Source organism: Rattus norvegicus, chromosome 9 (assembly GCF_021556685.1).
Source record: "Rattus norvegicus strain SHRSP/BbbUtx chromosome 9, alternate assembly SHRSP_T2T, whole genome shotgun sequence".
Lineage (NCBI taxonomy): Eukaryota > Metazoa > Chordata > Mammalia > Rodentia > Muridae > Rattus > Rattus norvegicus.
The window spans coordinates 99,631,985-99,659,485 of NC_141542.1; the positions used below are offsets into that span (position 1 = coordinate 99,631,985).

Consider the following 27,501-nt stretch of genomic DNA (forward strand, 5'->3'; position numbering starts at 1 on the left):
GACTGAACAATTTAGATAATCCTTCATTACTTATTTGGGCTTAGGTCCTATGCCTTCACTTTGTTACCCTCATTGGTCCTCCAGCAGTCTTGCCTTTATTCCCTGAGAATCATCTGGCAATGTTGGGAGACATTCTTGATTGCTGCAGTCAGGAAGAGGCAATTATCAATCACAACCCAGAGAGGTCAAGATGCAGCTAAAAACCTTATAATTTCTAAGACAATACCCCACAGCAAAACAATTGTCTTGTTACAGTGCCAAGGTTAAGAACCAATGGTTTACAGTGAGCCTTCCCTGTGCTAACAGACTGTCTTGAACATTTACTTAATCAAAAATTGAAATCAGGACAGCAAATCTTATCATACTGGCACACCTATCTTCATCTACTTACAATAGGACTCTTTCTTCCTTCCTTCCTTCCTTCCTTCCTTCCTTCCTTCCTTTCTTTCTTTCTTTCTTTCTTTCTTTCTTTCTTTCTTTCTTTCTTTCTTTCTTTCCATTCTTTTTTAGATAAAGTTCTTAAAGCCATAATAGGTTCTAGAGTCTAGAAGAAAATATGGAATAACAACCTTGCAGCAGAAATTTATTGATTAGTTTGTAACATTAGGTACAACACATGTTTACATCCAGTATTTGTGCTTTGGAGGATAAGTAAACATTGATTGGAGCACAAGAGTTTACACACAATATTCTGGGATTGTTAAAACAATAAGAATCTCTTTCCCATGTATTAGCACAAAGAAGCACAAACAGTTCAGTTGGAGATGATGAGTAGATTTCAGAGCCTGGTTAATTTGTCAGATTGAACACACACCTACATGGGGACCATCTGCATGATGAATTGTCCAATGAGGTCTGAAAAAGATTTCTGTCATGGGGCAAGGAGGTTATGGCTTGCCAGGAAGATTTCTTATACTTCTAGGATGTGGTCGATAGGCCAGCAAGGTTGACAATGATGGCGTGGGGCCTGGTTCACACTTAAAGTTATTCTATAAGCTTTAAAAATAGAGTAAAAGCATAGAATTTCAGAAGATACATACTAAACATCTTTCTGATTGAGAAAATAAAAGCAAATGTAGCATAATGAGTTGAACGGGAAAGAAGACTTTTAGTGTCATATAGATACACTGAATTTTATAGAGTGCATCTCTGCTATAAATTAAAAAAATGTGTTAAAGGCTTCTATTTCTCTAATTTAGTGTCAATACCAGCCATCCAGAAAGTCTGCACTCCTAGCTGGCTTTTTCAAGCACAAGGCCAGTACCCTGAATCCAGCATTATAAATATCTTTGGAGAAACATGTCCATTATACAGATGTCAACACACTCATGGTACAATTAACCACCATCGGCTCATGACACTCTAAAAGTTAAGACAATAATCTCTTCATAGTTTATGAAGCTTTAAAACAACTCAATATATTATTTAGTTTTGATAGTCTTTTCATAATTTACAATAAAACAAATGTTTTTCTCATATAATTCAATACACAAGCACATTTTTTTCTCTCAAAAGGCTATTATTTATTTTACTGTTTATTTTTAAAAGCTTGCCTTTAGGCAAGAATCCCATAATAATTTTTCTCAAGTAATAAATGTAGTGATGGAAAAAGGCAACCTTGAGCTCCCCTTTCCCAACTGAATGACATTAGTTTTTTGAGGAGCTTAGGAACACTTGGGAAGAGGTGCAATATTTATTGGCCTCTGCAAATAAATAAAATCACCTCATATGAACTTTGATTGCACTGTTACATGTGTGCTAGTATCTATTGATACTGGTTTGAGAGTGGAAATCTTTCACAAAAGGGCATGGAAGCTTTCAACTATATTCTAAGTATTTCCTTAGGTGGACAACCCCTATACCCACTAAGCAAAGTACAAGGAAAGTGTTAACATAATTTATAGAATCCCTGTAACCCGATGACTTTGTTTCTATTGACTCATATTGCTGGAGACATTATAGCTCATTCTCTATTGGGACATACATGTGGGTATAGCTTTCCTGGAGTCTGTGCTTGTTATAAACTTTCCTGTTTGGGCCACACTGAAGTATCTCTTTTTGACACCATTCTCATACAAGCCCTTTTGGACACGCCCATGATGATATTGATTAGTATAGACCTATATTTCACATTCTTTCAGATTCACTCCTTGTACATGGTACTGGAGCAGATTTTTAAATAGTTCTGCTAATGGGATGCTGTGTATTGAGAAAATTTCAGAGCATTTAGCGCAAACCACTGTAACCTAAAGCTGGGATAGAGGAAGGAAATTCTTTGAGGGGTATGCCTGACTTATCCTAGTTCCAGGAGCCAGTCAAAGAGACTCGGAGTTCCCTCTTTCTGCTCTGCATGCATTTTGCAGTACTGGACAACGGCATGAAATATATCTCCCACCTTCCAGGACTTCTGATGAACAAGCTTCACAACATCTAGAAACTGAAATAAGACACAGAGTTAGGACTCCCATATCATAGTATCCTTACCAGCATCTGTCCAAACAACCCTTCCAAAGACTGTCTGTAGATTGGAGTCTATACTTTAAGCATCTTTATTGTAAGGGGACATTGTCAAAGACAGTGTGTTTTTCTTTTTAGACCTTTCAGATAATAAAATCCTTCCATTTTGCAGTTATGTCCTCTAGACAATTGTCCTTAGAGGACAATTCCTCTAAGAGGCAATCTTTTAGGTAGCTAGTGTTTTTTTCAGGTTCACATTTAAAATCTGGGTTCAACTTTTTGTACCATGACTGCCAAACCATTTCTTATTGGATGTGCATATTAGGGAAATAAATTGAGTACTAAATTTCTGGGTAGGTAGAGTCACCTAATGCTTTCACAGACAATACTGATAGACACTTCTCCCTCCCCATGCTAAAGTTAAGCATCCAGATGTTTCTCTATAGAAATAGTTAAGGGAAAGCAAGGGCTTGTCTTAGATATGTCAGATAGTGTAGGTACCAGTTTTTGTTGGGCATACTGGAAAATTCTAGACTACAAGTGAATGATGGGCTTAGAAGATTGGGAAATCCATATATGATATTCTATTTCTGAAACCACATTGAAGTCCAGTGTGACAACCTGTCAAGTCCCTTACACAGATGCTTTTGTGGATTAGGAAGTGATACTTAATAAGATCTGGAAACAATAGTTAGTACTTTGGTATGTAGCAATGCTCCTTTAAATTCTGTTTTGGTGTCCAGATTGCAGAGAAGAATTTTCTATTTGGAACATCAGTTGAGGCGATAGCCTAGGAATATGGTAGCATCTTATGAAAAAGAAAGTGTTGTTTATTAAAACCACTAAGGACATAGTTTGGGTTTGTTTTTAAGACTGGTTTCCTGTATCCATTCCCTTTCATGTTGGTAGAGTCTAAATAAAGCAATTGTCTAGACTGAAAAATGAAACACTGTAAATATCTGGAAACATAAATATTAAAGAGTTTGAGGTTCTGTAAAGGAAGGCAGATGTCCATTCTATTATGGCGAGCAATCTCCCCAGAGTAGGGCACCATCTCAGCCCTGGTTTTCTGTCCTTTGCCTTCAATAAAGAGTCAGTGAATATTTGCTGAATGAAATAAAGGAGAGGAGGCCAAACAGAGTCAAATATATTGTAATTTCTCAAGAAATATAGGTAAACATCTAATATCATTGAAAAATAAGTTCACTACTAAAAGTATTCTTCAGTGTTAGGTAGCATGTTTGCACACATATAATTAAAAACAAACATGCGCACATGTATGATGGTTGTTTAATAATTCTCTACTGAAATGAAATGTCATAAAGATGGTTCTAGGCCGCAGGTCTTGGAGTAGGAAATGGCAGCAGCAAGTTTCTAAATAGAAGATGGCTCCAGGTAATGTCTCCCATTACAGGGTGACTGACAGCAGGCATATACACTTATAAGGAAAGATATCTATGACCTCACCTTCTATTCATGACAGCAGCAATGGAAGCCCAGCTTGTATACCTCTACGTGTCTTTGTTGTACTTTTGGAGAAATCACTGGTTGTCTGGGATGACTCTCCATCTTGTCTAGTTTCATCTCATCCTGATTCTGACACTTCAGGGCAGATGTGAACCCTTCATGGAAAGGCTTTGCTTATAATGCAAATGTCCCAAAGAATGAATGGTCCCAGGCAGCTGGTTTATGGAGACAGCTAAGAATGGTTTGTGAAATGTTACTTATATTTAAACTCAGATCAGGTTTGGGATGGAACAAGGGTAGAAACAGGAGGCTTTAGCGTATTAATGACAATGTGAATAGAGGGGCTGGAGGAGGCTATGACATCTGATTAATTCAGTTAATCAACCATTCTTTTCTTTTTTAATTTATTTATTTTATGTATGTGAGTTAACTGTAGCTGTCTTCAGACACACCAGAAGAGGGCATCAGCTCTCATCACAGATGGTTGTGAGCCACCATGTGGGTGCTGGGATTTGAACTCAGGACCTCTGGAAGAGTAGTCAGTGCTCTTAACCACTGAGCCATTTCTCCAGCCCTTAATCAACCATTCTTAGCTCTTACTGGAAATCTGAAGAATAGACAGATATCTATAGCCTGGATATTAAGCCTCTTTGAAATCATTGAGGGATGCTCATACGTCAAGACTTCTCACACAAGATTTCCCTGACAAGTCACAGATGACCTTTTGCCAAAATCTTCTATTAATGGTAGGTACATCTTTTTTCTTCACACATCTTGTGAAAGTCAAGTCAATGGAAAGTGTACCTACACTGAATTTGCTGTAGTTTCTTTCCTTAAACCCTAGCTTACTCTGCCATCACCTTACCACTTCTGTCTCTGAGGCACTGCTTGGGGGAAAACTTGGAAGGTTCTTCCCAGAACCTATTTTCAGCTTCCTTCGATCTACAGGGGCCTTTGGAAAGGACATTTCAGAGTGGTAAGGACCAAAAATGCCAACGAATGACCCAAAGTGCTTAAAGTGCCCTGGGGTTAGACCACTCGACTAGTAGTTTATGGGATGGCCATTGGCTAGCATATGTCTGCTGATTCCTAAGGTCAGTCTTTTATCCCATTAGACTACCTTGCTGTTATTGTTTCGCTTTTCTTTCTGAGACAGGCTCATCTTACAGAGCTCTGACCATCCTAGAATTTGCTATGAAGACCAGGATGATTTCAAAATAATGGCCACCCTATTGCTGGAAGGTGGAAACCTTCCAGGTACTGGGATCATAGAAATGTGGCAGCATGCCTCACTAAGGCAGCTTTAACAAAGGATCCGACCCCACTAAATGCAGCAGCTGTACTGGTTTAATTACTTGGATCCTGAAACCTTGAGGCAGGTGTGAAGTTGATGCATGTGATGGCCTTGTGTTTCCTTCATAAAAATTATTGAAATTGAAATAAAGTTGTGCGTAGACAGAAAGGGAATTTCTACCTCAGTGTTACAGCCTCTCGTCCATGTGGCACTCAGGATTCTGTGGCGTGCACAGCATTCTAGGTAAGTGCTCTCCCATGAACCCCTTTTTCAGTTTTGTATTCTGAGCCAAGGGCTTACTAAATTGCTCAAGGTCACCATAAACTCTACTACCCAGGCTGAAGTTGAATTTTCAGTTCTCTTGCCTCACTCAACCTCCCTAGAAGCTGAGATTTCTAAGATTTACCAGGTCACTGGGACCAGTTGGTTTTGTTGTTGTTGTCATGCTGTTTTTAGGGCTACAGTCTACTAGCAATTGACCCTAGAGCTTTCATTAAGCCTGCTTGATTTATGGTCATAATCAGCTTTAGTATGTTGGGGATTTGGGTTTTTAGGTTGCTCTCCTAACGAAGGAACAAGGACAGAAAACAATTTCTGTATCGACATTTCACAGTCAACAGTAATTGAATTCTTTTTCTGTAGACAACAATAGATTTTAGACTTTTTTTTAAAGCAAAAGTTGTGTTTTAGGAAACTTATGAGAATCTGTATTCTGTGACACTGTATCACAAGCCCATTTATCTCATGAAGAAAGCCTCATTAGCTGTTGGACCTTTGGATTCCCAGATGCACTTTGTGGATTTGCTTGTTTACAATTTATAGTACAATTAGGGAATTGCAGCAAGCTCTGTGTGTGTGTGTGTGTGTGTGTGTGTGTGTGTGTGTGTATGTGTGTGTCTGATTCATTCAGTGCATACTTCAGAAAGCTGTTACCATCTTTTGTTCCAAGGCAGAAATTAAACTTCACTAATCAGAGTGAGGGGGTCCCTACTTTTTCCCTGAAGTTATGGCTTATTAAACCCTGATTCTGAACTTGGGCTGGATTCTAGAGTTCTTGATCTTCACAAGGACCTAGTGCTTGGGTCTTAATTCCAGTGGAGAGTCTGAACTAAAGGTAAAGGTCTAGGTTTGGAAGGCTTTCTGGGGTGATTATAGTACTCCCCAATTTGAGATTTCTGATGAAAGGATTAATGTAATGGGAGTTTTTGAGTGGATGGAAGGAACTTACAGATCTGAGTTGTGAATGTGTCTTCCAGGTGATTCTGTTTTCATGGTTGTGGTTTAGACACCAACATTCTAGGTGCATCTTAATTTCTTTTTTCAGAATCAAGCCCGTCCTATCTCAACGTAGCTATTTATAAATGGTACCCTCTTGGTGTGTTCTAGAGACAATTAGTGCTTTGTTTCTGAACCAATATGCAAGTTCTGAGATGGTGGGAACTTTCGTCCACCTCACCCCTTTTTTTTTCCTGGGACTTGGAGCTTAGAACAGTACTGGCATGAGAGGGTCCTCTAGGAATGTTTGATGGGTGTTTTGAATGATATTGCAGGGCATGTAGTCTTCTAATGCATAAATAAAATACAGATGTAGGGGACGCTGGGGAGTGAAGGCACAGTGGGTCATTAGACAACTGACAGTGTACTAGGCGTGTGGGTTCCTCTTGCTTTGCCTTTTCTGTGCCTCATTTTTGCTGACTTTAAGTGCCAAGGTTTCATGAAGCCCTGTGAAAGATGCTGGTGTTCATGCTCCCCCCACCCTTTTCATTAAGTGGGAAGGTCAGTAAACTGAGACCACCATAAATAGATTTACATTAACTAAATTAACTGCTCAGAAAATGAAATCAGCACTCCTAGAAAGAAAGATTTAGGGTTTTGTGGCTGAGATGTAGTTCTGTTATTAGAATGCTCACTCAACAGGCATGAAGCCTGGGGTTCAGTTCCCAGAAAGACCCAAGCTGGCACATGACTCTAATACCAGCACAAGGGAGACTGAGGCAGGAAGGTCAGACATTCAAGGTTGGTGCTGGAGGGATGGATCAGCAGTTAAGTGCACATACTGCTCTTGTAGAAGACCCAAGAGCTGTTCCTAGCATCCATATTGGGCAACCCACACTAGCCTGTGTTTGTAAACAAACACAAAATAAACTGATGTGGGGTATTCGTATGTGGGTGTGCTTGATGCTGAATGACAGTGGGGGATAGGAGTTTCTGAACTTAGGGTTTCTTTTCTCTGAGAAGATGAGGAGCTAATGAAATGTTGCTGATTCCTCACGCTATCTCTACTGCTCCGTCTATAGTCATAAAACTCAGTCATAGACAACCAAAGGTGATACCCATTTATATCAAGGCCCTTGTATGCAGAGAGCCTTCATTAACTCAGAACGAAACCTGGATATCTTAGTCTTTAAGACTGCCTCATTTATATTTAAGTCCCGTGGGCCGATTGTCAGGAATATATGCAAGATCATCCCATGTTTTGTCCGGATAGCAGGAGTGAATCCCCTGTCTTCTTGAAACATTGTTATTTACAAAGACAAACATTCACTTTAAGGCTGAGAAGCTGGTAGATGTAATCAAATACCTAGTTAAGATGTGGTTTACAGATTAAAACATCAATAAAAGGCTCCCTACTCTTGCAAAAATGGAGAGTTTATTAGACTTAAATGAATGGAAGTGATTTCTTTAAAGTTATAGATTAAATTAAAATGTTTCATTAACATACCACCTGAAAATGCCCTGGGGGATGCTTTTATCAGCGAGGCACACAGATACAAAACCAACCCTTTATGTGAACCTCAGAACACTGTCTTCCTGACAACATTCTTGCTTCCATCCAGTGGGACAAGGGTAGTCCCATGCATGAGACAGTCCATGCATGAGACAGGCTAGGCATGGAGAAATTGAAGGGAGTGTTTATCAAGCAGGGAGCCCTGCATCACTTTGACAACAAAGGAAGGACAGTTAGGACACCTGGGTTGGGTGTATTTGAACATAAAAGAAGAACAAAGTGCTGGTTGAAGAGAGGCAGAAGTGGGAGAAGGGGTGGGGATGATCTCTCCAGCAGCCTATCTGACTGGCTGGGGTTACAGAGTGGGAGAGAAGGGGTGGGGAACGATCTCTCCAGCAGACAATCTGGTTGGCTAGGGGGTTACATAAACTTCGAAACTGTTCTAATTTTCCAATATGTGGGCAAGAAGACAAGGGCTTTATGTCAGGATGCTGGATTTTTGCACTGAACATAAGAGTGCAACTGCACATTGACGCCCCCCCAAAACAAAAACAAAAACAAAAGAAAACAAAACTAAAGATTGCAACCCTCATGCTATTTAACTAAGAGAGACACTTCTGGAGCTGAGGACCAAACCCAGGGCCTCGCACCTGCTAGGTCAGGGCTCTACCACTGAGCTAAATCCCCAACTCTGACACTTTTTAAAATAAAGAATTATTCAAGAGTGTTTTGCAGCAAAAACAGTGCTTAGGAATAATACAAAAGTACTTTTAGGAACACTGAAAAAGCTACGACTGTCCCCTCAGCTCCTTTTGTTTTTATCAGCAAGTTTGTAAGAAGCTGGAGGTTAATGAAGCACTGTTGTGAATATACAATCCTATCTTGGGTTTTGAAAGTATTCCCAAGATTTTCGTTTTTGTTTTCTGCTTTTGTTTGTTTTTGTTTTTGTTTTGCTTTTGGTTGAGAGAAATCGAGATGAAACCCTTCAAGCTCATGTGGATTGCATAGGCATTCACTGGATTTCCAACTGAGATAAAAAAAAAAAAAAAGCACAGAACTGTCTTGTTCTCTGACCCAGACACTGGACACGGTACCTTTTCAATTCTGCTTTCCTGAGATTTCTTAAAGTAGATTGTTGGGATGCCCAGCTCGGAGGCAGCTATCCACTGCAGAGTGGCTCGCAGCTCAGCATCAGGACACTCTGGCTCCAGGTCAAAGTTGATCACCAGTAGACTCCTCTGGGGGCTGGCTGCTCTCCCTGGCAGTCCAGAGGCACGTTCTGAACAGACACAACCACAACCTTACTCTGCTTTTCAAAGGGCCACCCCGGGGGCAATTGTATGTCAAAAGGATGGGAACATGGCTTACCCTTTACGCTTTCTGATTGTTCTTTAAGAATCTCCTTTTCTTCTACTAATTCACTTGGGGAGAAAACAACAGTATATGGTTGGTAAGGCTTCAGAAGAGTAAGTTGTAATGCATGATGAGGTAATGGGTGTTGCCGAGCTACAAACATCTGGAACTCATTCTTATGGTTTCACAGAACGGATTAGATCCAGGTGAGTACTGCCCAGGACATTTGGGTCTGCAATTCGTGTTCCCCACCACCAAGGAGAGTTCCCATGTGTCTTGAATGGCATTAGTTAGGAAAGTCAGTGGGGAAGAGTACATCTTTCCTTTCTTTTTCAATTCACTTCACATGAACCTCCACGGGGCTGAAGAATTAAAGAGAGGTTTGAAGTAACTAGTTATAATTTGCAGAGTTATCCTCCCCAGGCTTTTACCTGTCTCTTAATGGACTATCTTTTCTCATTTTATCACAATGTGTTTCTCTGTGCAGTGACAACAAGGCACATTGGAGTTTTAAAGTAGGAAGATACATTTACATGCCGATTGTTCTGTGAGCTGGAATAGAGACAATCAACAAACTGTAAAGCTTAAACATTATAACAGTGCGTCTCAGTAATAGAATCTTTATTCTTTTCCATTATTTTTATTTGGTAGAGCAGCCTGGAGATTGCTCATAACCCAACTTAACTGTTCCTTAGCCGTGGCTATGTTTACTATTGGAGGTTTTCAGTTGTTTCTTTTTTTTCTGTTTTATTTTTTGTTTGTTTGTTTTTTGCATGATGTGTACTTATTATAGAGCTCTGTCATGGGAAGACCCAGTACAAACTTCTGAAAACAGGCCATGTAGCTCAGTAGCTAGAAAGAAGTGACCATCATGGGAAGCCTGCACATGTCCTGTACTTTTCTAGTCTCTAGAAATTTATAATGGGGCTATCCAAGGTGTGTCTTTTAGTGATAGAAGATCATCTTATCTTCTCGGTTGCTGCTAAGATCTGGCTAATGCATTCTATTGTACGGGGGAATTCTATTTCATTAGTGTGGTAAGTCTCATTCGAGAGAAAGACTATAACCATTTTCCCACTCATGTCTAATTATTTGCAGGAATGCCAATCTTCTAAGGGTTCGAGTCTCTTCTTGATCTCTCTGCAAGTAGCACAAACAACCTAGGGATGGTGGGCGCAGCTTCTGGCATTACATAATGAAGGATGCTGAGCGGGGATGCAGGTGCTCTTGGCTTTGCCTCAGTACAAGTTTTTCTTGAGCTCCCAACTTTATATTACAGAGAAAGATGGAGAAAGTGCTAAGTTAATGTTTTCCAAAGGAGAAAAATTAATCTATCATAAAATATTTTTTGTTGAGTTGGCTTTTGGCCCCCTCTGAACAGATCATGTATGAATTCATGCTTACTTGAACATGTTACTTCATACTTATCCAGTGGTGAAATAAAAATCAATGGATCTGTAGTTAGCCAGAGGGAAATACATTAGGAATCATCATCAGATTCAATATGGCTTTATTTGTTCAGAATACCCAAATTATATTCTTAGTTATCAAATTAGAATATGATCCAGTTGATTGTCTAGGATAATCGTGAATTCTAGAAGTAGTCATGACTTCAGGTTGTCCCCTTACCCTCATTTGTGTTGTTTTATGTAGCATATCTCTAAGTGCTTGTTTTTTCTTTCGGTCTCTGAGAAGACCTCATATCAAGAGAGTGCAGTTACTGCCTGGGGGTGAAGGACATCATGACAACCCTTGACATTAGATATATTCCACATTGGTAACCCCAATGTCTACAAGCCAAGGAAAAGCCACTCATATCCAATTTTACTGAAATGACTATAACAAAAGTTAGTTTTTGAATAGTCTTCTGAGGGAGGCATGGTACAATTTAGATTGATTTTTTTTTTTTTTTTTGCTGGTTGTTTCTGTAAATCAAAAATAGGTAAGCGGACATATACTTCTAATTATATGGGTAAGTTTTATCTGCAATGACTACTGTGTAAGCGACAGGTTTGAAACCAAGAAAGCAGGCAGTAATGGGTTGGAGTTTTAGTCCTCCACTCCAGTGACATGGAACCACAGTGGCACAGACATAATGAGTTGGTGGCTAGGCACAACCTTCATGATCACGATGGATTGCCAGATGGAATTGGAGCGGTGCTGTCAGTCACTGAGTCATGTGGCTACTTACTTAATCATGGGAGAAGACGGTATGCTTTCCTGATAAATGTCCAGGTCCATAATGCCAAGACTGCTAGTGCCACTAGTGTTGCCATTGCTGACAAAGCAAAAGTTTACATATTAATAATGCCTGTCTCCATGCTTGGCCGCACTGCCGGCTCTCACGTTCCACTGTCGGGAGAGCGCCTTTGTTGCTCCCTGGGACATGATTGGTTTGTGCCTGACCTTCTGCACTGATACTGATGCTTGACCAAACTAAAGGAAGACACAAGGTAGAAGACCACTGACTGTGCTTATGACAGTAATACTGATGCTGATTTATAATGTGTGAAGTGGTGTCATACGCAGTGGGTCATACATAATTGATAATAATCAATGTTTCTCTTTAGGTCTTTATTCTGGCTAGAGAGAGAGGGTATGTATCATGAAGACTCCTTGTCATTGGATGTACTTACAGAGTTGAATATACTTGTATCTTGAAGGAAACCAGAGACCCATGGTCTCCCTTTGTTATAGGGAACATTTTTCTTAGACATATTCTGTAAGTTTATACAGAATATAAATATATTCCATAAGAATATACATTTGGCTTCTTGTTTTCCTTGAGCACTATAGAGTTTCCATATACAAATATGGGTAAGGTTTTGTTTTTTCAACCTTAGAGAAGGAACAACATGTGGCTCCATGTGTCTCATAGAGAAAGAATATTGTATAATATCATTATTGCAAGGTGTATAATCAACATATGGTCTGCTTATGAGCATGGGCTATGCTCTCTAAAACATAGTCCTCCTATGGCTTTTTTTAAGACTCTGTACTTGCAAAATAGAACCTAGCTAATTCTTACCAAACTCACTGAGGAGTCTCCTAACACATTCTGTACTTTCCAACAATCTCTTTCCCAAGCAAGGTTTTACAATAGTGACTGCTGGTATACTTTATAATGGGGCTTTGTTCCCTCAGGTTTGGGTGGGTCACCAAGAAGACTCTTGAATCTTAAAGTTCTTGTCTGGAGTTTTAAGCAAGGCACTGAAGTTGCAACAGTCTGAAACCTGACACTCTGAATCCAAAGATTAAAGTTATCTCTGTTTTTCTGTCTCTATTTTATAACATTTAGTGAGAATATTTGAAATTTGAGACCACTTATTTAATGTAAAATGTTGCTGTGTCTTAGATTTTTACTGCCAGGAATTGGACTTTCAAAGATCTTTTATCTACACTTGGGTGTTCAGTCTCATATTCTAGCCATCCTCTCTGACTTTCTGTGGTCTTAATGGCCTGGGGTCAAAAAGATTCTTGATAAAAAAAAATCATGTTGGTGGTTACAGCTAGATGCTCCTCTCTAGCTTTTCCAGAAACAACACAGAGGGCACAGAAGATAAAGGAAGGAAAAAGTCAGGGCAAGCAGTACAATACAGTGTGGAAACACTTGCTTTGTGGAAACCTAGCCTGGGTTGCATCTGAAATACACATGAATCTGACAGAAAGTTCAAATTCATGAATTATAACATCAGTTTTTTTTTTTTTTTGGTTCTTTTTTTCGGAGCTGGGGACCGAACCCAGGGCCTTGTGCTTCCTAGGTAAGCGCTCTACCACTGAGCTAAATCCCCAGCTATAACATCAGTTTTAATTAAAACAAACTAACAGTTCTTAGCACTGAGTGTACCTGGTGTGTCTTTTAGGGAAGGGTGCACAGCCTACTATTAAATATGGCCAAGGTAATTCAAGTCCTACCTAGATATTAAGATAGCTTTTAGCCCAATCATGATATGCAGGGACTACGGTCCCCCCTTGTTTTTTTTTTTTTTTTTTTTTCTTCCTCCCTGTTCTATTAAGGGCACCTGGCACTGAACCGTAGCATGCATTTTTGCAATCCTTATTGAGGCCACCTTCCTTAGGGAAGAGGAAGTACGTACCTCATGGACCGCTCACTGAGCTGCAGAAAGCTACTTGTGTCATCTGGGTTGTCCTCCTCATTGGCCAGCTGGGACCAGCTGCCTGTACTCTCTTCGCTGCTGCTAGGAGGGTTCCGGGACTCATCTAGGGTTATGTCTTCTTTCAAGACATCCACTTCTAATTCTTCTCTGGTCTCAAGGCTGTCACTGTAGACATCAAGACATTATTACCAAGAGAGGAAGCACAACATGGAGCTGTTCCCAGAGCCCTACATTGGGCACCTATGTGTGTCTCCACACACTAGGCAAGATGGTGGTCATGGATGGAGTCTTTCTGCAAGTGGCTGCTCCCTTTGAAGCCAAATAGTATTTTTCTTCTCATAATTAAATTCCACCAGCTTTCCTGTGCTCTCACTTACTATTTTCTGTGTTTATTTTTACAGTATGTTGAGAAGAAGCAGTGGGATACTGTGGTGTTTATCATATTTATTTGTGTGTGTGTGGGTGGGGGGTGGTGTGCACCATGGGACTCACTTATGTGGGGGTCAGAGGGAAACTTGAGAGAATTGGATCTTTCCTTCCACCTGTGGACATGGGTGATGGAAACTCAGGTTGCTAGCTGGACAGGTGGCACGTGTCCTCAGACAACAGTGTGGTTGTCCACAGTGTTCTTTCCCATTTAATAACACTGGATTTCCTTCCTACAGTATTGAGATTTCCATATAGAAGAGAGGATGGCGTGATTAAAGGCGATGATGTTCAGTTTAAAGAAATATATGCATGGAATAAACATGGGAATAAAGGAGGAGGCTCTGGCCTCCTTTATTCACCCAGTTAAAAAGCAAATTGGGGCCCAATTCCTTCTTAATTTAGGGCCTTATACTATAGAAAAATTCATTAAGGGTATTTCTTGCTGAGAAGGGAGCTAAATCCTAGTGACTGATGTAGACTCTCCAGGTTAACAGATAAGCCTGTCAGCACATTTTGTTTTATCTCAATTTCATGCTCTATTTACAGAGAACCTCACATCTGAGCCGTATAAAGGAAATTCAGCACCAGTCCTGATTAGGCAGAGTGCTCGGTTTTTATTTGCTTACGCGAGAAGCTTATCTTCCTGCTCTACGTATTCTTTGGTGAATGATGTACAAGTGTGCAATGCAGATGTGTGTCCTCTGGCAAGCCTCTGTTCTGACCCCTCAGTTCCCACAAGCGCTCTGGGAGGACAAGGGCCTTATCGAAGTCAATTGTCCAGTTGCCATGGTGGAAAGAAGCCCAGTGCTCTCTTGATTTTAGCTCACACGCCCACGGACCATCTGTATCACAGTTGTAAGATTTCCTTAGGTCAGGTTTTCTTCGACCACAATCTGACTGTGCTTATCTGAAGCCATCGCCATAAATGGAAAGCAGATATCACTCAGCATAGGTAGAAGGCAGCATTTAAGCACATGGCTGTGAGAGCCCTCAGTACGGGCTGTGCAGTGTTCAGTAACATAGATATATTGTTTATTATCATAGGAAACCCTTTGAAAGGAGAAATGAGAGCAAGCATTTTTACATCTCACAAATTTTCTTTGATTATGCATTCATATGCACGTATTCATTAGTCTTTGAGGTAAAAAGAGCATTTGATTTTTTAATTTTATTTTTATTTGATTATTTTTATCTCCCTTTATTTTTATAATCATTGACGTATACACTCCCCAGTTTGATTATTCACTTTCAACTACTTTTTAAATTTAATTCATTCATCTATTTATTTGGTTTTATTTTTTCTTGCATTTATTTGTTTATTTTGTGTATGAAAGTATGTGGAAGAGCCTGCACCAACAGCATGGGTGTAGAGGTCAGAGAACAACATTTCCAGAGCTTATTTCCTTCTACCACATGGGTCCTGGGGATCAAACTCGGGTCTGCAGGCTTTGCCCACTGAGAATATCACACCAGCCCTGATCGTTTTTAGTTTTTCAAGATGGACACTTAGAATATAGATAAACTTCTCTGATTAAAAAAACAAAAATACTTAAATGTATGGATTTCTTCTGTAAGTAGCATTACCATGTTGTCATGAATTTCGGCAGGTGTGTATTTTTCATCTGGAGTTTATTCTAACATCCCCTGGGAGCAAAAGATAGGATGTTAATTTCTAATAAAACAATTTCTAATTATTATGGAAGATTTGGTGGACATCCTTAACTTTTGGGTTAAGTCCAGAATGATCCGAGAATACATTCTATATGTTTTAGATTCCTTTAAATGGACCAACTTGCATTTTGGCCTATGGTACACCTTGACAAATGCTTCAAGTTCACCTGAAAAAAATCCTATGCGGGGTCATTTTGAGTTGTATATGTTAATTGTATAGGTTGAGTTGATTGGGAACACTGCTCACCTTCCTTTTTTTTTTTTTTTATTAACTTGAGTGTTTCTTATTTACATTTCGAGTGTTATTCCCTTTCCCGGTTTCCCGGCCAACATCCCCCTAACCCCTCCCCCTCCCTTCTTTATGGGTGTTCCCCTCCCCATCCTCCCCTCATTACCGCCCTCCCCGCAACAATCATGTTCACTGGGGGTTCAGTCTTAGCAGGACCAAGGGCTTCCCCTTCCACTGGTGATCTTACTAGGATATTCATTGCTACCTATGAGGTCAGAGTCCAGGGTCAGTCCATGTATAGTCTTTGGGTAGTGGCTTAGTCCCTGGAAGCTCTGGTTCCTTGGCATTGTTGTTCATATGGGGTTTTGAGCCCCTTCAAGCTCTTTCAGTCCTTTCTCTGATTCCTTCAATGGGGGTCCTGTTCTTAGTTCAGTGGTTTGCTGCTGGCATTTGCCTCTGTATTTGCTGTATTCTGGGTGTGTCTCTCAGGAGAGATCTACATCCGGTTCCTGTTGGCCTGCACTTCTTTGCTTCATCCATCTTGTCTAATTGGGTGGCTATATATGTATGGGCCACATGTGGGGCAGGCTCTGAATGGGTGTTCCTTCTGCCTCTGTTTTAATCTTTCCCTCCCTATTCCTTGCCAAGGGTATTCTTGTTCCCCTTTTAAAGAAGGAGTGAAGCATTCGCATTTTGATCATCCATCTTGAGTTTCATGTGTTCTGTGCATCTAGGGTAATTCAAGCATTTGGGCTAATAGCCACTTATCAATGAGTGCATACCATGTGTGTTTTTCTGTGATTGGGTTACCCCACTCAGGATGATATTTTCCAGTTCCCTCCATTTGCCTATGAATTTCATAAAGTCATTGTTTTTGATAGCTGAGTAATATTCCATTGTGTAGATGTACTACATTTTCTGTATCCATTCCTCTGTTGAAGGGCATCTGGGTTCTATCCCTCACCTTCCTTTAAATGATATTGTATTAGGTGTTTGAAAATTTCAAACAATGTATTTTGGACATATTCATCCTCCTCCTTGAATTCCTCCCACTCCATTTCCAGACCCCTCCTTCCCAACTTTGAGATGTCTCCCTCTTTATTTTTTTCTTTCTTTTCCCATGAGTTGAACTGGTAGCCCAACTGGTCTTTCTAGTGGTGAGTGTTCTGGGTGTGGCCAACTTACTAAGGGTTCCATCAATAAAGAAAACCATCACTCCCTTTCACAGCAGCTCTTCAGCCCTCGGAGAATTTCATGTCTCCTTTTCCTGTTCTGTAATGGGATTTTGTCAAGGTGGAGTTTGAATAGGACTTGTTGGAGTCTTGTCTCTTCAGTTCATTATATGCATCTGCCTTGTTGTATAGAAGGTTTCTTGATGTTGCTTCTCTTGTAAATATACACACATACTTCCAACATGCTCACATATATTTTATTATTTCATGAATTATTAAGATTAGAATGTTACATTTCCAGTATAATTCTTTGCCCATTTCTCCTTGTAGTTTTTAAAAGTTATCATTTGATGTTTTATTACTTAGGTGGTTCAGTACACAAGAAGGTTGTCTGTTGGATGGATTGACCTTCTTAGCTTATAAAACATCATTATCTCTGGCAATACTCTTTATCCTGAGGCTATTTGACCTTTTAAAATATTTTTGTTTCCCATCCTTTTACTCTTGGCCCATTTCAATCTTTATATTTTAGATGCACAAAGCTTATGCTAGGATTATGCATTTTTATGCAATAGGATAATCTCTGCTTTTAGCTGAAGTGTTTAGATCATTGATAATTAATGTGACTATCAATAAGGCTGGGTTTAAATATATAATCTTGTTTTCTATCTGTCCCATCTGTTTGGAGTTTCATTTTTCCTTGACTCCAGATTCCGTTTAATTAACTGAGCAATTTTTAGATTTTTAAATTTTATTTCTACTATTGACTTACAAGTATAATTCTGCTTCATATTTTAGTGGTTACTGCAGGACTTTTGATGTTTACATTCAATGCATAGATTATTGTCACATTGCATTATAAAACTGACATGTAATGAAATGTGTGTTGTATAATGGCCTGTATGTGACATACTTCTGTTTTTCTTCTTCCTATACTTTGTACCATATATGACATATATTTTAGCTTTTCACATACCATAAAATGTTTTAGAAAACCTTTTCTACTTAAAATAGTAAATTTTGAAGAAATGTAAAATAATATAAGACTTGTTTTACATTGGCCCACCTTGTTTTTGTATGTGACCCTCTTTGCCTCTTTATCTATCTTGAAGTCATTGTTAATATTCATTTCCATCAATCCACAAAATTCTACTAACACTTATATAGCTCCTAGTGGTGTATATAAGTATATATGAATCTATATAAGTATATATGAATATATATATATATTGTTTTTTAATGAACATCAGTTGCTTAGTTTTGAAAGAAACCGACAACTGTCTTCCAGGGCGTTCATCCATTTTACACTGAAGCTGCACAATGCTCAGCTACCACACGCCATGAGGAAATTTCAAATTCAAACAACAGAATATGCTGAATATCTATTAATATGAACAAAATCCAAATCATTACGCAGCTTTTTTATCATGTGTCCAATACCTGAGAGAAATAATTGAAGGAAGATAGGTTCACTTAAGCTCATGACTTAGGATGCTTCAGTCCATGGCTACTTGGGTATGTTGCTTCTAGGCTCACACACGGTGAAGTTGAACATCATGGTAGCATCGTATGGTAGAGCAAAGTAGCTGTCTTCATGACAGATGAGAGGTAAAGACTCAAACACAAAGTATAGCCCCAGGGGTACTTCTCAACCTACTTCTTCCGACTAGACCTCACCTCTAAGTTTCCAATCACCTCCCAATAATGTAGTCAAATGATGGATCAGTTCACAGATTGATACAAAGATTACATGAAACCTTCATGGTAGAATCTCTTCCTAATGATTCTGCCTACTAGCTGGGAACCTAGCCTTTGATGCTCAAACCTTTGTCGGTTTTCTAATAAGTTGTTCATTTTCTTACTCCTGAATTTTGAAAGATTTTCTTTTCATTGAAGTCATGCTGTTTTATTAGGACAGTCACATCTTTTTGCCAACATATAAGAACATTCTGAAGTGTAACATTTTAGATAATATTGTTTATCAGGTGTGCCTTTTAGAAACACACTTTTAGTCTGTGTCTTATCTCACTCTGTTGGCAGAAACCATGTAAGGAGAAAAGGACTTCTTCATGTTCATGATGGGAGGCTACTGTTCCACACGATAGGCAGACAAAGCAGGAGGAGCTTGAAGCAATGGGTCACATGGCCTCCACAGTCTGGAAGCAAAGAAAGGGGAATGATGGTGTTCCTCGGGCCTCTTCTAAGTTTTCTTTTTATTTGGTCTTGTACTTTAGCCCAAGTGACAGTACCACCAACATTCAAGGTGGATCTTCTCTCTTCAACTAAACCAACAGGAGACATCTTCATAGCCAGATCTAGAAGGATACTCTTTGAGTCTAAGTCCAGCTAACTTGACAAGGAAGATGAGTCATCGAAATGGATGCCTGGTTGTTACGGAAACTACTGAAGAATCCTTGTTTTCTTTCTTTTGTAAATATTTATCTTTCCTCTTTTAAATGTTTATTTTTACTTTAAGTATATGAATGTTTGCCTTCGTGTATGTCAAGATACCAGGTGCATGCCTATTGACTGGGGAGGCCAGAAGAAGGCATCAGATTCCTTGGAAGTAGAGTTAAGGGAGTTAAGGATGATTGTGAGCCCAATCTTGTGGATGCTGCGATCCAAATCCAGGTCCTTTGCGAAATCTGTGAATATTCTTAACTGCTGAGCCATCTCTCCAGCCCAGAGACGTTGTCTTCTAAATTATATCTCTTTGCTCATTTGTCCCAGACCACTTGACTCTATTTGTACAGGTCTGTTGCATGCTCCTGAAACATCAGATTCCTCCAATGCTTGGGATATGCTCTAACCGCGTAGGGGTCAGTGTATTACTTCTGTTTAAGATTTAATGTGTCAAAAGTTAAATAATTGCTTTTTAGTCCCCTGCATGTCATGCTGTGTTAAGGAGAAAGTGATGGCCACCAACAGGATACTATTTATCTTCTTTAAAGGATTGAGAACTGTAGTCTATACATCTTCAAAATATTATACTAATGAGTCAACAGATGATTGCATTCAGGGATGATTGCCACAGTGAACTCTCAGTTATGACTCTTTTTTTTAAATCAAGTAATCAAAAAGTAAGGAAGTGGATTTTATTTCACTGTGTTGAATTTTAACGTCATTTTAAAGAACCATGAAGATGCCCCTCAGAGACGACCCTAAAGTATCCTCAGGACACAATCTTTCTCCACCACCAAGCAGCATTCAGACTGCCCCTGTCACATTCCCTACGCTCGCATGTAAGTTGGTTGAACTCTTCCATGGGGAATGGAGTTCTGGTTCCAGCTATTTTGACAAATCAAATCCCATGGCAGCAACTCTGACCTCAGAAAATTTAACTCAACTGTGACTAATTTTTCTGCTTGGCAATCCTGGGAATTGTCTTGTTTCAATAAAACTCTTACATTGCTCATGACAGGCTTCCCCTTGGGGAAATCAGCATCTCCTGAAATAAAAGCCACCACAAACCTTCACCCAAATGACATTATAAATAGCAATGGCAGCCAAGTGAATTTATTGACTGCTCATAATAAAGTATTGCATTAAGCATTTTGTGTACAAATCATTTAAACTTTTAAGAATTATTTTACATTATAATTATTATCATTTCTACTTATGAGATGGATTAGGAAACCATTTCAGGCCTGTATTAATTAAGGTAGTATAGTAATTCATGTTGTAGAATGATTATTTATATTGGTCTATAAAACAAAAATGATATTCAATCTTTAGTCTTTGTGCTTTGTAATCAGAGCCAACTCCTTCTGGGGTGGATAGTCTACACCATTTCTGCTTTATTGGATGGAAAACAGAATCATATATGTATATCTGTCCTGAGAGATCACATGCTTGAGTGATTATATGGACCGAGAATCTGGGTCAGCTGTAGCTTTTTTTTTCCCATACAGAATGTAAAGCTTTATGTAACTTTTCTAGGTTATGTATGCATATAGAATAACATCAATGATGTTTAATCTAATATTTGGCAATAATCATTATTATTTGATTGTGTCAACAACCACAAAGCATGTAGGATACTCATTCCCAAGGCTTCCTAACTCCATGGCATTCACTGACTAAACATCTTCCAGCTTTTACCGACTTTAAGTCAGGTAGCTGAAATCAGTGTGTGTCTCTCTTTCAAACTATAACATTCAAATATGCATTTCAAACTATGCATTCCAAACTATAACAATTCTGAAAAATTACACATTGGCTATTTTGTATTGTTAGCTCACACCGGTGGGACCCAGAGTCCCAACAGAGATTCTTAGAATAAGATGCAAAAAACAAACCAACAAAAAAAAAATCCATTGAGAAGAGATGCCAAAAAAATTTAATCCCTAAAACTAAAGTTTTTTTAAATGTAATTATTTCCAAATAAAAAAAATTGTTATTGCTTAGTTATTGCTGTCTTTGCTTGAAAATCACCATGAATAAATTTGAAAGCCTCAAAACCATTCAGGAACTTCATTTAATGAGGAGAATTATGCTGTGTTTCTTTTGTTATATAAAGGAATTGAGTTTGTTCTGGAAATAAATATAAGTTACTCACAATCCTTCCCTTCCTCCCCTTCCTTCTCTCCTTCCTTCTCTCCTTCCTTCCTTCCTTCCTTCCTTTCTTCCTTCCTTCCTTCCCTTCCTTCCTTCCTTCCCTTCCTTCCTTCCTTCCTTCCCTTCCTTCCTTCCTTCCTTCCTTCCTTCCTTCCTTCCTTCCTTCCCTTCCTTCTTTATTTTGCAGTAGGCAGATATTTTATTATGCCACAATTATAGAATGAAATCAGTTTTGAATTCCAAATGGTTACCTGTCCCGTTTCAGTATTGCCCTGGTTATCTAAAATGCAGAGGACATCTTCAAACGAATATTCTCAGTTAATTACAAAATGGCCTAAAAGGATCCCCCCGCCCCCCAGCTAACTGCAAGTTACACCAGAACTTTATCAGGTTCTGACTGGTTTTATAGTAATCATTCATGAAACATAGTTAAACACTAACTAGAAGGGCCAGGAGGTGGCTTGATCCCTTTGGATGTGGGGATGAATTCGCTTTACTTGGTATTTGAGTGACATGCAAGAAAAACATAGCATTTTGAGCCAAGAGTTATCATAGGTATATGAATAAAATTCCACAAGATGACCAGGAGGATTATTGATCTTGGAGGGGATAGAAGATTGCATTCTAAACAAAATAAAACAGCAGGCACATGAGGGGATGTGACCTTTGCCTATAGTTACAGCAGGTGAGAAGAACAGGGACCTTAGGAAAGATGGTCTAAAATGTCAGTGAATAAGATGAGAGGAACATCTCCCTTTCTGTACATGTGCAGGAGCCTATTTATTGTCTTGGGAATGTATATTGTTATTGTACATTGATAACACCCCTATATTCCTCGCTAAGACTTAGACTAACCCTAAATGATAAACTCTGGTGAGCATGAGTCCTGTATAGCTTAAGAGATGATCAACTTACTGAGAGCTTTGACAGGCGCTCAGGGCTGTGTCTTCGCTTCTGGCCACATCTGGGATGGTTTCCTCAGGCTGGGGCCCTTCTGCTTCCTCTAGGGAGCCACTTTGGGGAAGTAAGGTTTCAGATTCTCCAACGCATTCTTCTTTCTGATCGGTCTCTATCTGAATCAAAGGCACCTCCCTTGAGCAAAGAGACCGCCTGGGGCTTTTGAGAGCAACAGCATTGTGGCATGCAGAGGTTTCTCTTGTAGGATCAAAACCACTGGGCTTTTTAACAGGAGCCATTTTGCTTGGAGATGACACTGGGGAACAATTGCCTTCAGTGACAGCATCCTTTCTCTGGTAATCAACAGACTCCTGTACAAGTAGAGCTGGTCCCTTGTGTCCTGTGCCGGTGACTAGTCTGTTGGCACACTTCTCTACTTGCGAAGGCGAGCCGCCAGAAACAGGACCAGGGCTAGCGTTAGCTGCCTCGCCGTCATCAGCAATGATTTTGTTCTTTCTCATGAGAGCCTCAATGGAGCTGGCCCATGTTTCATGAATTAGCATGTTTGTGATCTGGTCAGTCCCACTTCGGCGATATAAACAGGAGTCTGATTTGCAGAGGCCAGACGAGGAAGCCCTACTGACTGGCTGTACATTTATAGAATCTTGAGGGCAGTTTTGGGCAAAACCATCTAAGGAGTTGGCTTTGATAGGTGCATTTACTGTTAACCTGGAGCACGGGGACCTGCTGTCAGGCATAGATGACTGCCTGTAACACAGTGGGGATCGCGCGGAAGGAGACAGCAAGCCCGTGCTCCAATCATGGCTGCTTCGTCTGGACAGGGCGCCATCTTTGTTTTCTTTGGCAATGTCTCTCAGCATGTACTTATAGAACTCCTCTGTTATGCTTTCTGTGCTGGACTGCTTAGAGGGGCAGCTTGGTCTTACGTTGAGGTGGTCGTTTTTCTGGCATGCCTGCTGGATTGCTGAGTTCAGGATACTGCTGGCATTTTTGCCAGCGTAGTAATCCAGCAGCAACTCGAACCCCCTCCCTTCGTTTTCCATCTGTTTCACCATGAACCTGGAAAACTCATCGGTGATGCTCTCACAGCTGGACTGTTTGGAGACTGAGCTGGCCCTGCTAACGGGTTGGCTTAAGGTACTCATTAAACCCAGGCTGTTTACAAAGACCCTGGCTTCAGAGTCCTCCTCCGGAATACTTTCACAGCTCGAGGCCTTCAGCCGGTTCCACCTATCACCACCCAGAAGCCGATTCCGGGAACAACTCTGGGTTTGCCACACTCCATCCACCGTGGAGAATTCTGTTAGGTTCATGATCTTGGCTGCCACTTCATTTGCAAAAGTACTGACGGAATCGGGAATGTCTTCGAGGTTCATGGACTCATCCATGACTCTGTTCATCAGCTTCTCTTTCAGCTCTGGGTGCTCATCTGCTTTTCTCTTGATCTCACTGAGGCGAGGTGGCTTGTGTTTCCTCACAGTGCTTCCCGTGCCCGAGTTTTCCTTCTTCCTCTTCAAGGATCGGCAGGATGCGTTAGGCGTCATCAGAAATTCGTTCCCTCTCTTCCAAGCACAAAACCACGGCTGTTTTCCATGGGAGTTGTCAAGGCAGATTGCTGCGATTTCAGTTGCCATGGAGACAACAGTCTCTGCCAATTCTTCCGCAAAGTTTGTGATGCCATAGACCTCGGACTGCTTTGCCTCTAGTGTAGATTGATCAGGAACCACTAGGTCATCCCCTAACAAGGATAGGTTAATTTGAGCTTCGTTGTTTAGAGTTGTGGCACAAGTGTGTTTCTCTTGGGCTTTTGGAACAATGCTGTCTTCAGATTCCTGGAAGGTACTACGGACCTCTCCTACTGTTGTTAATTTTCCTATATCTGTAGAAGTTCTTTGTTCACTGCTGTCATAACTTAGTGTATGAAGAGGGTTTCTTGTATCCTCTCCCACAATCCCTTTTGGATACATTTCCTTGGGGAATGTCCTAGCAGTTGAATCAAGCATTCTGTGACTGCATGAGAATTCAGATTGCAGCCTGGGGTTGTTGACCAGTTCTGGCCTTGCTCCTCCCTTGTCTGGCTTAGGAGATGCATCTTCTACAAGATCTCTGATGACAAGGCCAGTACCGTGTGCATTGCTAGAGGGATGGCTGCTGGAGCAAGCCGAGGCTTTAACCCATGCATGACCAGCAGCCTTATCAAATGACTGGCAACCTAAGGGCCCTGACTCTGTCCAAGTGACAGTCTCCTTAGAAAGGCCAGCGGGATGCTCACCCAGTGTTACGATGTGATTCATCTTTCTGAAGGTGAAGCACATCACGTTGTGCAGCAACTGGTTCACACTTTCCATTAAGGTGTTCAGAGTCCCACCGGGATGCCTTTCCTCGGTGGGGTGAGCCATGATATTTTTCTGGTGCAGCTCATCAATGGAATGCTTGAGGATGACATTGGACAAGGTGTGTGCCAGTTCATTCCTTCGAACATTTTCTGTGCACAGCATCTGGGTTTTAGAAGTGGTTTCTATGATCCTCCGGTTCACAGATTCCAAGAGCTCTCCGACGCTGCTGTATGCATTCGGCCTCGCTAAAACCAGAGTAGCCTCCCTGAGCAGAGCCTCTGCAATGGCTTCCTTCCCCAGTTCTGTGCTTTCCTCTGTCACTAAACTTCCAATGGAGGATCTTTCTTCAGAAGCCCCAGGTGTGGGCAGGAGGTCACTTGGAGCTACAGAATATGTCACCTCTTCTCTTTCCCCTAGGCCACAGACAGCAACAGCGCTTGCCACTTGGGTCATGCCACACAGAGCTGATGGGAAGGAGTATTCAGTTGTAGAAGGTCCCATGAATACTCTGGGCACTGGAGTTTGCTGTATCCCATTGCCTCTCTGGGTGTAGGTAGATACCAGAGATTCTTGCTCCATGGTGAATCTTTCTGTGGCCTGTGGACTGGAAGTGGTTCCAATCACAGTGGCTGCACAAGCCAAAGCAACTTCTAGGGCACTCTGAGTGGGTCTGCTGGAGCTCTCTTCAGAAAAGATGCCCGGGGTCTCGACAGACACTTCCAGGTCGGGCCAGGAGGAGACACTTGGCTCAGGGGCTGTGTCGCTGCCCTCTGGGCTCTGCACGATGACAATTTTAGGAAGCTCATTCCATGAACGAGGGACCACCATATCTTTGGTGCAACAACCACTGGGGAGCAGAGCGCTTCCCACAGAGAAACTGACTGCAGATTCCTGGGGGAGTGTAGGTTGCGACTGAGACAATCGGATGAAGGCATCTTGCATTACAGATTCTGCTAAGTTGGTAGCGTACTCGCCCGCGGTGGCTTCTCCATTTTGAACGGGAGGAAGGGAGTTTGGAGTGGCGTCATGGTCTCTGTGGTTGCTTCCCTGCTCAGTGAGTACACCACATGAAGAAACCATGGAGAGATAGGCATCCCTGGGGATGAACAGCATCTGAGATGTTTCTATTTCTCCTCTGATATTTTCGGGGTAAGAGTAGTTCGTGGCTGGCTGCTTGCTCCCCGCCACTTCACTTTTCAAGCGTGATGGTCTGGCTGAAGGATTGAGACTTTGCAGGGCTGTGTTCTCTGCTGTGTTTTCCTTTGACCTTTCTGTTTTCATTGAGGGCATACGGTGTTTTCTGATGTGTTTTTCACCTAAAGCACAATGCAATATTTCCTTGTGGTAATCCCATCCTTCCTGGGTAGCTTCCTTTGGCCTTTTGCTTTCCAGAACGTTAGCTGACACATTTATAGTTTCCAAACCTAGCGAAGGGGAATTGAGGAACATCGTTACTCTTTAGGTAGCAGATTCTAATGGGCCCAAACTAATAATTACCTTCTAAATTTGCTTCCGTCTTGGGGACTGTTGTGTCAGGTAAAGTGACTCTGATAAGGATGTTCAATTTCACTAAGGAACATTGTCCAATAAAACACCTTTAATGTGGTACACAAATGACAGGGTTACAGTGGTGGTGGTGATGAGGGGAAGAAGGTGTTTGAGAATGATGGCATGTCTGTATCCTGATTGGCTCAGGCAGAGCATGTCAAATACAGAGGCGAATGTAAGCAGCAAACCACTGAACTGAGAACGAGGTCCCCCTTGGAGGAGTTAGAGAAAGGATTGAAGGGGCTGAAGGGGCTTGTAACCCCATAAGAACAACACCAACCAACCAGAGCTCCCAGGGACTAAACCACTACCCACAGACTACACATGGACAGACCCAGGGCTCCAGCTGCCTATGTAGCAGATGATGGCCTTGTTGGGCACCAATGAGAAGAGAAGCCCTGATCCTGCCAAGGTTGGACCGCCAGTGCAAGGGAATGTTGGGGAGGCGTGGTAACAGGGGTGGGTGGGGAGGGGAACACCCTTATAGAAGAAGGGGATTGGGAGGGGATAGGAGGCTTATGGACAGGAAACCAGGAAAGGGAATAACATTTGAAATATAAATAAAGAAAAATTCAATAAAAAAGAGAACAGTGGCTTGTCATCATTTTTCCTGGGAAAATGATACAATAGATTGCATCCTAGGGAAAGGAGGGAGAAAGGGTAGGGTGGTGGGGGTGGTTAGAAGAAATTCAGTAGGAACCTTGTTGGCAAAGGTTTGAGCTGAACTTTGTAAAGGACCTGACTCAGCAACAAGGGAGCACAGTGCAATTTCCTTCCCTGCAGCTTAGGGTAGGAGGAGGAACACTGAGTTCTGCTACTGAGTCAATGGATGCAAATGGCCGCTGAACACTTTCCTGGGTCAGTCAGTGCCTTCTAATCTCACAACTACCACTCACTACAGGCACATTTTGAAACCAGGCCTTAAAAGAGATTGGAGAGAAGTCTTGGGCCTCTCAGCCTCAAAGGAAGTTCTGGGATTTGAATCCAAGCCAGTCCAACTTTATTCCAGTTGAGAATGCTGGCTGCTGTTGTTATTGTTGTTATTGTTGGCAGTTTCAGGGAAACTGGCCTTCCTCTTGGGAAGAGGCATTCTCTTGGTGAGTAGGAAAGTACACAGATTTCCCTCGGCATCCCCAAGGCATCATTTAGAGCCAGTAACCATCCAACCATTAAGCTGTCTTAAATGCATTAGTCAGTGTGCTCACCAGTGTTCTCTTTTATTGT

General features: G+C 41.0%; 1 protein-coding gene across 4 annotated transcripts in view; it reads right to left on the minus strand.

Moving 5' to 3' along the window:
• Window positions 1-566: 566 nt before the first annotated feature.
• Sphkap (SPHK1 interactor, AKAP domain containing) overlaps window positions 567-27,501 on the minus strand; it is a 148,247-nt gene continuing 121,312 nt past the window's right edge. The window contains exons 8-13 of one of the 4 annotated variants that reach the window (NM_001395142.1): window positions 22,391-26,153; window positions 13,397-13,582; window positions 11,491-11,577; window positions 9,315-9,367; window positions 9,041-9,225; window positions 567-2,437 (exon numbers count right to left, since the gene is read on the minus strand). In NM_001395142.1, the coding sequence (NP_001382071.1) occupies window positions 2,294-2,437; window positions 9,041-9,225; window positions 9,315-9,367; window positions 11,491-11,577; window positions 13,397-13,582; window positions 22,391-26,153 (4,418 nt within the window). In that variant the 3' untranslated portion in view covers window positions 567-2,293. The remainder of the gene's footprint in view (window positions 2,438-9,040; window positions 9,226-9,314; window positions 9,368-11,490; window positions 11,578-13,396; window positions 13,583-22,390; window positions 26,154-27,501) is intronic. The other 3 variants (XM_087566341.1, NM_001395141.1, XM_087566342.1) reach the window with 3 other exon arrangements.